The sequence below is a fragment of the Physeter macrocephalus genome, chromosome 6, assembly GCF_002837175.3.
Source record: "Physeter macrocephalus isolate SW-GA chromosome 6, ASM283717v5, whole genome shotgun sequence".
In the NCBI taxonomy this organism is placed as follows: Eukaryota; Metazoa; Chordata; class Mammalia; order Artiodactyla; family Physeteridae; genus Physeter; species Physeter macrocephalus.
The window spans coordinates 4730099-4740829 of NC_041219.1; the positions used below are offsets into that span (position 1 = coordinate 4730099).

Genomic DNA, 10731 nt, shown 5'->3' on the forward strand with positions numbered 1-10731 from the left:
AATCTTAAAATCTTAACCTGCTTTCAGGGCAAAATCACTGTCTTTACTTTCATTCCTATGTGAAGCACTGCATATGAATGAATACTATAGTATAAATGAAAAACCAGGAGAAAAACTAACACTTTTCCTGTTAGTGAATCGGATCCATACGTAGCTCATATGTCCCAGGCAACCAAGCCGAGTGTCACAACGAGTTTTCTCTGGCTCTACCCCCATCTACTTCAATACAATCACCACTTTCTCCTTGGACGATTGCATTGGCCTTGCTTCTATTCTTACCCCTCCTATAGACCTATTCTCCACCCAGCAGCCAGAGTGATCTTTATGGAACATGAGTCATATCAAGTCTTTCCCCCACTTGAAATCCTCCAGTGGCTTCTCTTCAGTCCTAAATGCTGGTTCATGTCTCAGGGGGCTTGGGTCTCACACAAGCTCACAAATTAGTCTTCTGAAATACCTGGGTGTTACCATCTGGTGCTGGGGGAGGAGGCATCCAAGGCTTCTGCCAATGCCAAGAACAAGAGCAGTGCTGACAGTGCCAGCCAAATGCTAGCCACTGCCACAGATGCCAAGGCAGCTGCCAATGATTACGTCAAGACTCCCTATGAGGAATTTGGACTATTTCATGTCGCTGCCAAATTTATCAGCCCTGCCCTCCAGACTTGAAGAGGATCCTGGCACCTTATGACATATGTCCATTGGCATTCAGAACTTTTAAATCTCTTTATTTCAGACTCTTTGTCCTAGGACGGAAGCATTTGTGAATCCAATTTTAAAGGTATTCTTCCATTTATGGCTCTATTTCTAGAAGACTGGTCAAAAACAAGTACGATACCAAATTTTTCTCAAATCATCACACTGAGACTCATTTGGAAGAAGAGAGGAAAGAATCCTAAACCTCAGCTTATCCCAGAAATAATTCTCATCCCATCAACCCTGAAGCTTAGCTTTGGTACCTTTCAGCATTTGGAGCCCATACCCAAAAGTATTAACTCCGCTTTATCCACGAGTGAATGTGCAATTTACATATGTGCTCACAATCACCACCAGTCTTTTTTAATTGATGGATAGTTGCTGTGCAATATTATATAAGTTACAGATGTACAATCTAGTGATTCATGATTTTTAAAGGTTATACTCCGTTTATAGTTATTATAAAATATTCACTGTTTCCCATGTTGTACAATATATCCTTGTTGCTTATTTTATGCCCAACAGTCTGCACCTCTTACTCCCTTACACCTACATTGCCCCTCCCCTCTTCCCCCTCCCCACAGGTTACCATTTGTTTGTTCTCTATAACTTAATCATCACCAGTCTTGACCTCATCCTGCAGGAGCTTGGCAAATAATTGGTGAGTGACCTGTAGAATAGTCCCAGGGTTCCTGATTTTTTGGAGAAGGAAACACTTTAGACAACTGACCACTGGCTTTTGCCTTTTATGGAAAGACCTATACATGCTTCAGTGCTGGTGTCATTTGTCCATTATTCTAGCCAGAACTAGTCCAACTTTTATCTCTATCTCTCCTCTCTCTTCTCTGTACCACTGTACAAATCTTGAAGACATCCAGCTTTCCCCCCTCATGTGTGCTTCATGATATCTTGCTCATCTTCCACTCACAGACTTCTCTACCAGGGCTAAACTCCACTAACAGATAAGACTCCCCAGACTCAGTCAGCTTCCCCTTTACTTCCCTGACTTACAGGAAAACTGGAGGATGCCCTTCCTAACAAGCTCAACATAGAACTAAAAGCAGTTCATCTACAGCAATAGAGGCGACATGTATTTCTCCCCCAGCAGCATCACTCCTTCCTTTTAGCAAACTGCTAATGAGGCAGATGGACTCTTTACAATGTCTTACCATTTTCCTTTCAGAATCACATGCTGAATCAATATAACAAATCTATATAGGTAGTATAACAGATCCCCCAGAAATCAGATAGACCTAGCTTTAATAAGGGTCCACTGCTTATAGCGACACAATGTTTTTTATCATGTTTCTGATTCAGTTTTCTCATCTGTAAAATGTGGATAATACTAATAGCCACCTCATTTGCTTAGAGTCAGGAATAAAATCACTTATACAGGTTCTGGGCCCATTTAGCAAATAGAAATGATTACATCATGATGATGATGATGATGTTGGTGGTGGTGGTAATATTAAAGGGGAAAAAAATCACAAAGCCACAAGATTTAAGATACAGAAGTGTTTATTGAGATAAAATAAACATATCATACATAGCTCCATAATTATTGCCACAAATATTAATATTACCCTTATGATTAAGTAGAAATATCTTATAATGCTTCTATAAATAAACCCATATTAGTAAAATGACATAAATAAGACAGGTACTTATAACAATAAATTAATTGATAAATATAAATTATTGATTATGGAAATGAAATTACTTAGGGGCTTTTTCCCTAAAGAGATGGGGAAGTAATCTTTTTTGTGGGGAAATAGACAACTGCTTAAAAATTAAATTTCTGTGTATAAAACACCAACTACGATAAAATGTTATTAATAGATCTCGTAATGCTTGGAAGGTCTACCTTCTGGTCCTATGGATACAAGTGACATTGTTCTCTTTTTTAAGCTAAGCAGGGATTTGTTTAGAATCCACACAGGGCTGTGGAGTTTGGTTTCCCCTTTTTCTTTTGATAAAAGAAAACCTCAGGGGACCTTATTGTTATTTCTAACAGGCAAGAAGTGTTAGTTATCCATTTCCGAGCTTTGCCCTGGACGAGTGCATTCATTTTTCAGGGCCATAAACAGCAAATTCAGTTCTCCAATTACTTTGATCTCTCCACTCTCTCCAAGCTGTGAAAATAAGAACACACAAGTATTTCAGCATTTATACCGTGTTTTCTAAAGAGGAACAAATTAGAGGGAGATGAGATGGTTAGGTTGCTGGGACAGAAACCAAGGTTTAGCCTTTTGTAAAAGATCAGTAATAATACTCTTTTAGCAAGTGTACGTGATTTGCCAAAGACTTTAAAATTACGGCTATCTGAACTGAGAGGGCACCTGTGGGCATCAGTCTAAGCTGATGATGTTTCAAACCACTTCCTAACCAGAGCAAGCAGATAGAGGCTGTGCTGGGATCTGGGGGATCCAGAGTGCCACTCATTCTGCCTTGCCCTACCTCCTAGGCCCACTACTGTCTGTGACCAATCAGTTACGTATAACCACTTAGCTCAAACAGCCTTGAATCAAAACTGCACATTACCAATACACATGGGCTTTTTCTGTTCCCACTTTCTTGACCGAGGGGTAGAAAAAACAGGTTTTCACGTTCATGGGGAAAATACCAAATGCATCCTATCCAGTTGCTTTAATAGTAGAAGGCCAGATACGACTTCTAACACCCCTTCTTTCCTCCTCCTTCCAAGCAGTAGGCAAATGAGGCTTTCAAACTCCATGGGAGAGGGAACCCAGGTTCAAGTCCAAATCATCCTCCTCTGACATTCATCTAATCTATTAAATGTGCTCAAGATTGCCTCAAAGAAAACAACAACCCTAAGTCATCATTGTCCTCCAGATTTTGGTCTCCTTTCTCTTCCTGCTTTCTTCCACCATTCCATCTTTCCATACTTCCTTTGACATAATGCCAAGAGATGATTTTTATATCTCAAAGACTCCCAAGATTATAAAGAATTTTAAAGCTTCTCTTGCCCTACTGTGTGTCATCCGTTCTGCTATAGCCTTCTCTCTGCTTTTACCTCCAGTGACAGGGAATTACTACCCCCCAAGACAACCCTCCCATTTCAGAGAGCGTTGACCAGTTTTTCCTCATGCTGAGATTTGTCTGAATAACATTCATCTCACTATGCTTTCTGGAGCTAAAGGGAAAAAAAAAAAAAGCATAACCACTCTTCCACGTGGCAACCGGTTGCAAATGTGAAAGTCAATTCTCTCAAAGTGGATTAAAAGATTTAAAATCTGTTTTCCCACGCAGATCACCATCAGATTTTTCTCTCCCACACTTCACTTTTCTAAAGACAACAAAGTAAGCCGACATGAGGGATTTTTCAAAGCAGAAGCGCAAAGTACTTCTTGGCTATGGCATGCTAATATTCAGCCCTCCACGTCTAGCTAATGATTCTATAACAAGAGAATTGATCTTCACAATGAAAAACAACAAATCCTTCAGTTATCAAAGGAAGAACCAGACACGTTCATTAAAGCATGTTCAGGAAGAAAGACTTTTTATAAAAAACATCAAGATGGAAAAAGGGGAATTGAGGTTACGCTTGTTCCTGAAAATTCCATCAACTAGAGCCTTCACGTTTCTGAGGTTTCATTGTACCTGCTTGCCAAATCATCACTTTTGCTGCTACTAATCATACCTCTGGTTTTTGGATGAGTCACAGTTGCTGGCCTGAGCCTTCCACCATTGTTCTTTTCCCCAAATAGGCCACTTGACAATATCTTTCACCGTCGAAATGTACACTAACCTATACCAGATAGATGCTCACTAGGGCATTGTTGAAGGAGGGAGAAAACTAGAAAGGAAGGAAAAGGAGAGAGGAAGAAAAGAGGGTTTCCAGTTTGGACTTTCATTTCCCTATAATGAATCCGTTACTAGTATTTTCATTCTATTTGAAACTGTGTAAAAGAAACTGGGGGGGCTTCCCTGGTGGCGCAGTGGTTGAGAGTCCGTCTGCCGATGCAGGGGACACGGGTTCGTGCCCCGGTCCGGGAGGATCCCACATGCCGCGGAGCAGCTGGGCCCGTGAGCCATGGCCGCTGAGCCTGCGCGTCCGGAGCCTGTGCTCCGCAACAGGAGAGGCCACAACAGTGAGAGGCCCGCATACAGCAAAAAAAAAAAAAAAAAAAAAAAAAAAGAAGAAACTGGGGGTTGTTCACTCTTGCTTTTAAATTAAAATCAATAGATATTGGGTATTATATTATAACAGTTAAATGTAAGTATCAATCATTCCAGAAATTCATCCTACATATGCAAGTCCAGCTCTTTTGTTATGGTTGTTCTGGGTATATTTCTCCAAGTTTTAAATCTTCAAAGGAATGACTTCAAAAATTATTTCAAATAAATCTGCCCCCAGACACTTTTCTGCTTTTGAACAAATGCTTCTTCAGATTAAATGAATCAGTAGGAATCTTAAATTTCCCTTAGAATTAATGAGACTAAACATAATATCCATTGCTTCTGGCCTGGATGGGATTCAGAACACCAGTATTCTATTCTGGCTCTGCCAGTGAGTGGCATGTGGGGTGATGAGATTAGATGATTTAAGTTCCTGGCCAGTTCTAGAATTCTATGATTTACAAAATTTGGAAATTGACTTATAAACATATAGACGCATCTATACACATATGCACCTAAATAGTCAACCCAATGGCAGGAGAATCAAGTAAAAAATCATGACATGGGGGGAAAAAAAGGAAAGAAAAGAAAGGAAAGGAAAACAACATTTGTCTCTTCTATCAAATGATTTAGCATTAATAGTTATTGGTAGTACCTTTTTCACTGTGTCCTTCAGATTCTGTACATTTCTCTGGATATTCTGGTTGTCACGCTCAATATGCTACAAAATGGAAACCAGAGTAACAATTTTAACACTGTTGTACTGAAGCTTTTTGAACCTCAGCGCCCCTAAGTGAGGTATGTTCCATTCACCTGGAATTAATGTTCTTAGCAATTTTGCCCACAATGACCTAGATTTCACCAGTGGCCTAGATTTTCTGAGCTCTTGAATTTCCTTGGACACCAAAGTCCAGTCATTTCTATTACACGGGACCTCGCTTCACTTTTGGGAAACCCTACTGAGGTTGAAGTTTGTGGAAAGAGTGGAGTGGTTTATGCAAATCCTGTCAAGAATAAAACCATAACTGCACCTCATCAAAAATGCGTGCTCAGAACAAGAAACATACTTAAAACATCTTATGTGAACGGGGCCCTCCTCAATAAATACTAGGCCCCCTTTGCTCTGCTCACTCCACTCAAATCTTTTTTCATAGTTTTAAATGTTCAGACGCATCGAGTTCACACACCTCTGATTTTGTCACTTCCCATATCAAAAGGGCAGCAGTCTTCGCCCACCCACCACCAAATATTAAATCTTCTTGTTTCCCTCTTTCTCTCTTTCCAGTTCCCTCCCTCCATCAGCTTATACTCAGTGGATTCATTTGCACCAACTGGCATTTTTCCTTACAGCTCCCGACTCCTCCCTCATCTCACATAACCCGAATTGGTTTTTCCCAGGGACAAATAAGCCTCATGTGGTCTTTCAGACCCTGTCCCTCACCATCAACTCAAAGTGTGACTCAATTAAAGCAAAAGTAAACATTCTATGATTCCCAATGATTCCTGTAATGGTGTTCCTGAGGCACTTCTAACTGCCAGCATGGGAGGGGCAACAAACGAGGGTGGGAAAGAAAAGGGCTCCATGCAGAAGAAAGAGGGAGGGTGGGCACCTGGGAGCGGGTGGACTTAGGTTGGGAAAGGAACTTACACATTGGCCTAGCTTTTTGTTGAGCCTGGCCAGGAAGGGCACCACCTCCTGCATGTAGGGCTTGAATCTATTGGATTGGGGGAACAGCACCTCTTCAAGGGTAAAGTTCAGCACCTGCTTCAGCGTATAGCAGCGCTCCATCATCTGTTGGTGAAAGTGAAACAGCAGGGCTCATATTAGGCGACATTCAGAAGACCCAACCCATCCTCACCACCGCTGCAAATAACCACGAGTGGCATCACGCCTATGGCTTACATTGACTCCCTGGAACAGTTTGGTCCCAATGAGACGAACATCTGTGTTGTTATCTGCCAAACTGGCCTGGAAGAGAAGAAAAGACTAAGTGCCTGGACGTCAAGGAGCTAGAAGAAATGTCTGTAAGTAGAGCTGTACTCTATCCCCTCTCCCCAGAGCAGCCACATAAGGACTAAAGAAAGGATTCACATATGTGCATAAGTTTAAAATAATGCTCAGGTGTTGGGAGGGAGGATAAATGAGGAGTTTGGGATGAACATATACACACTACTATATATAAAGCAGATAAGCAACAAGGACCTACTGTATAGCACAGGAAACTATATTTTGTAATAACCTATAAGGGAGAAGAATCTGAAAAAGAATATACATATACATATATGTATCTGAATCACTGTGCTGTATACCTGACACTAACACGACATTGTAAATCAACTAGACTTCAATAAATAAATAAGATACAAGGTTATAATGTACAGCATAGGTAATATACCTAATGTTTTGTAATAACTATAAATCCCTAAAAATTGTGGCTCACTATGTTGTACACCTGAAACTTAAATAATATTGTAAATCAACTATACCTCAGTTTTTTTAAAAAATGGATTTAAAGCTCCTAGCATAGAGTTCATAACATAGTAAGTGCTCAATAAATGTCAATTTCTTTCTCTTCAAAAAATAAAATAAAATAAAGTAAAATAAAATAATGCTTAGAGGAATAAAGGGAAAAATAAATAGTCAGATGGGCTACTAAATGGCTCCTTTCAGGGTAAAACTCAATGTATGCATCCTAAAGGCCAAAATGGAAGATCTCCACAAAGTCTCAGAAGAGACAGAGAATATGATGGCTGGTCCACCAGTGGAGATAAATGTTGGTTTCTTAAAGATCTTAGATGTGCTCTGAAGAAACTTTAAGAACTATTCAGGTTCCAGGTAGTTAAGGATGCAAAAGAGAGAAAGAGTGAGATGAGTACCTCATGGGCCAATGCAAAGGTGCGGTTGGTGATGTAAGGCTGCTGGAAGTTGGCCCTGTCGAGCAGGCAGTGCGACACAATGGGCGCAGCCGCTCCTCCCTGCACCCACAGGGCCATGAGGAGGAGGCAGCTGGCCGCCAGAGTCCCCATAAGGGAAGAGCTCATAGATTTCTGCTGGGCAGCCATTGTAGACAACACAAACTCGAGCAACTGGTGACTAGGGAAGGAGAACCTGTTATCAAGAGAACAAGAAGCAAAAACAACACAAAGGAAAAAAGTAAGTATCAAGAAGTGTCACACCCAGCAAACAAGCATACCAAGTTTGTTGGAGGACTTACCTGTTGATTTCAATGATTCTGCTTGTGATGGGAAGGTAGAAGATGCTGCTTTTATAGCCCCCAGGACAACAAATTGTGTGTGTGAAAAATATGACGTCAGCAATTATCTAATTTCCAGTGCTGTCTTCTGAGAACTACCTAACCACCATAGGAGCCCACAAAGCACCACCTCCTAGCTTTCCCACCTTGATACGCCAGCATTTCCCTAAGACGTCACTTTTAGGGCCCAGAGGGTGCTTTTACAGACAAATCCCAGAAATTTTCCAAACCCTACATACTTTTCAAAGAAAACAATTGCTTTGTCTTTGTAGATTCCAGGTTTAGTATAATATTTTTTGATTTCCTATAGTCAGTGAGTAAGCATTTTGGTCACGAACTCATTTTCCTACCAGCTTCATAGATTCTTATCTCATTGGAGGTGATCAAAAATAAAGCACTTAAAAGACTTACATTAAAGTCTTACATTAAGTTTTGTTTATTCTTACATTAAAGACTTACATTAAGTTTTTTTCTGTGCTCTGCCAGAAGTAGGCTTTTTTGTCTCATTCACTACACCAGCCCCAGCACCCAGAACGGTGCCCGGCACACGGCAGGCGATGGATATTCACTGACTGCATGATTACACTCTTTCCCAACCCGCTGGCCGATGCTTGGAAATCCACAATGCATTCCTTTAAAGTACACATCTCTCTAGAAGTAGGACTTTAGGTGTCTCAGGTAAAAAGTTCTGTATTCATCATACTCCTCAGTACAACACACAAGATCACTGTTCCATACAAGATTCCTTCTGGGTGTGTGTGTGTGTGTGTGTGTGTGTGTGTGTGTGTGTGTGTGAGTGTGTGTGTGAGATCCCACCGTCATTATTCTCCTTCCCTCTGCACCAGTCACCCACCACCACCTCTAATCCTGCCATAGACAACTGCTCTAATGTATTTGACATACATTTCTAAATATATATGCATCCTTGTAAAACAGCAAGTAGCAAGTGTTGTTTAGTGGCGGGGGTGTATTTTTATTTTATAGGAATGGTTCTCTTTCTTAATCTTTCACTTGGCACCGTGGTCTTGCAATCTATCTGCGTTGCTGTGTGTAGCTCCTATTTCTAGCGTGACGTGCCATACTGAGTCTCCATATTTTACTTATTTGTCCCCCCTTTGATGGGCACCTAAACCACTCACAGACATCACAGCACTAAGCAACCTCTTCCAAGTCATTTTAATGGTAATTTTAGAGAATATCTTTGAAACAGTTACCCAGGAGTAGGTCCGCTGGGTCATAGAGATCAATTCATTTACTAGATACGTCAGATTGCTCTCCAGAAAGGCAGCATTGATTTACTCTCTCACATCAGTGAAGAAAGCTTTCTGCTTTCTTACATCCCCACCCACACTTTGGCATCATCCAGCTTTAATGTTACCAGCTTTTGGAGGTTTAAAATGGTGTCTCATTGTTTCAATTAGCAGTTTTCATACATTTGCAGCCACTTGGGTTTCCTTTTATGAACTGAGTGTTTACATCAATTGCCCATTTTTCTAATGGGCTTTGGTCTTTTATTGTTGTTTTTGATGATGATGATTTGTAAGAGTACCCTGTATGTTTTATATATTATTCTCTTTTTGGTTGTAGGCAACCCTTCTCCCAATTTGTGTCCTGTCTATTAACTTTTTCTACTTGTCCTTTGTTGAACAGAAAACGTAATTTGGATGTCATGTAAAACATTATTTTTCATTATATTGTTTGTGCTTCTCCAGGCTTTGTGTAAAAATCTCCCTCCATCCCCAGGTCACAAAGATATTCCTCTGTCTTTTCTTTTATTTACCCTATAATTTTGCCTTTCACAATCAGGTTTTTAATGCCTTTGTGGAGATGATGGAAAGTAGGGAATCAGTTTTATTTTTTCCACATAGCGAGCCAGTTTTCCCAGCACAGTTTACTAAACAGTGAGTCCTTTATCGTATGTGAATTTCCCATTTATAAGTCGCTATCTTTGAGCTCTCTGTTTTGTTACACTGGTTTATTTTTCCCTTTTTGTTCTAGAGCTAGTTCCATATTTTTTATTACTGAGGCGTGTCATTATATCTAGACAGGAAAGTCTACCTTCTTTACTTTTTCAAGGCTGGCTTAGCTATTCGTGAACTTTTTGTATATATTTTACATAAATTTTATAATAGATTTGTCAAGTTTCTAGAAAAATGCAGCAGAAACTTTAGAATATCATTTAATGTAAAAATTAATTTGGGAAGGATTAGCATCTTTATAACATAAATTCATTCCATCCCAGAGCATTTACCATCTATCTCTCTTCTATGGAAGATCTTCTTTTATACCCTTTGATAGTCTTTCAAAATTGTCTCCCTGAGATCTGGTGTATTTTTTAAATTCCTAGCTACATTATAGTAGAAGTAAGATTTTAAGCTGTTATTTATCACTTTCACCTGGGTGTGAATGAGTACCAAGATGGCTTGGAGAGAGAGACTATGTGGGCTACTCATCTCCTGAGAACATAAAGAGCGTGTACTTTTTTTCAACTTCAGTAGAGAGGAGAGATAGAGGTACCCAGCAAAGAACAAAGCTAGAGACTGGGGTTTCCAAATGTGAACTTCCTTTACTTTTCAGTTCTGCGCAAATATAACCCTGTCAGTACCCAGGACAACTTCCTACCATGTCCACCCTCCCTCTTAAC

The 10731-nt window shown here is 40.2% G+C and overlaps 1 protein-coding gene across 1 annotated transcript; it reads right to left on the bottom strand.

Annotated features, from left to right (window-relative positions):
* Positions 1-2717: 2717 nt before the first annotated feature.
* IL22 (interleukin 22) lies at positions 2718-7896 on the bottom strand. The gene is made up of 5 exons (XM_007106257.1): positions 7711-7896; positions 6737-6802; positions 6482-6625; positions 5489-5554; positions 2718-2825 (listed from the first exon to the last, which is right to left on the bottom strand). Exons 1-5 carry the CDS (start codon positions 7894-7896, stop codon positions 2718-2720), a joined length of 570 nt encoding a protein of 189 aa, XP_007106319.1.
* Between the last annotated feature and the right edge of the window lie 2835 nt (positions 7897-10731).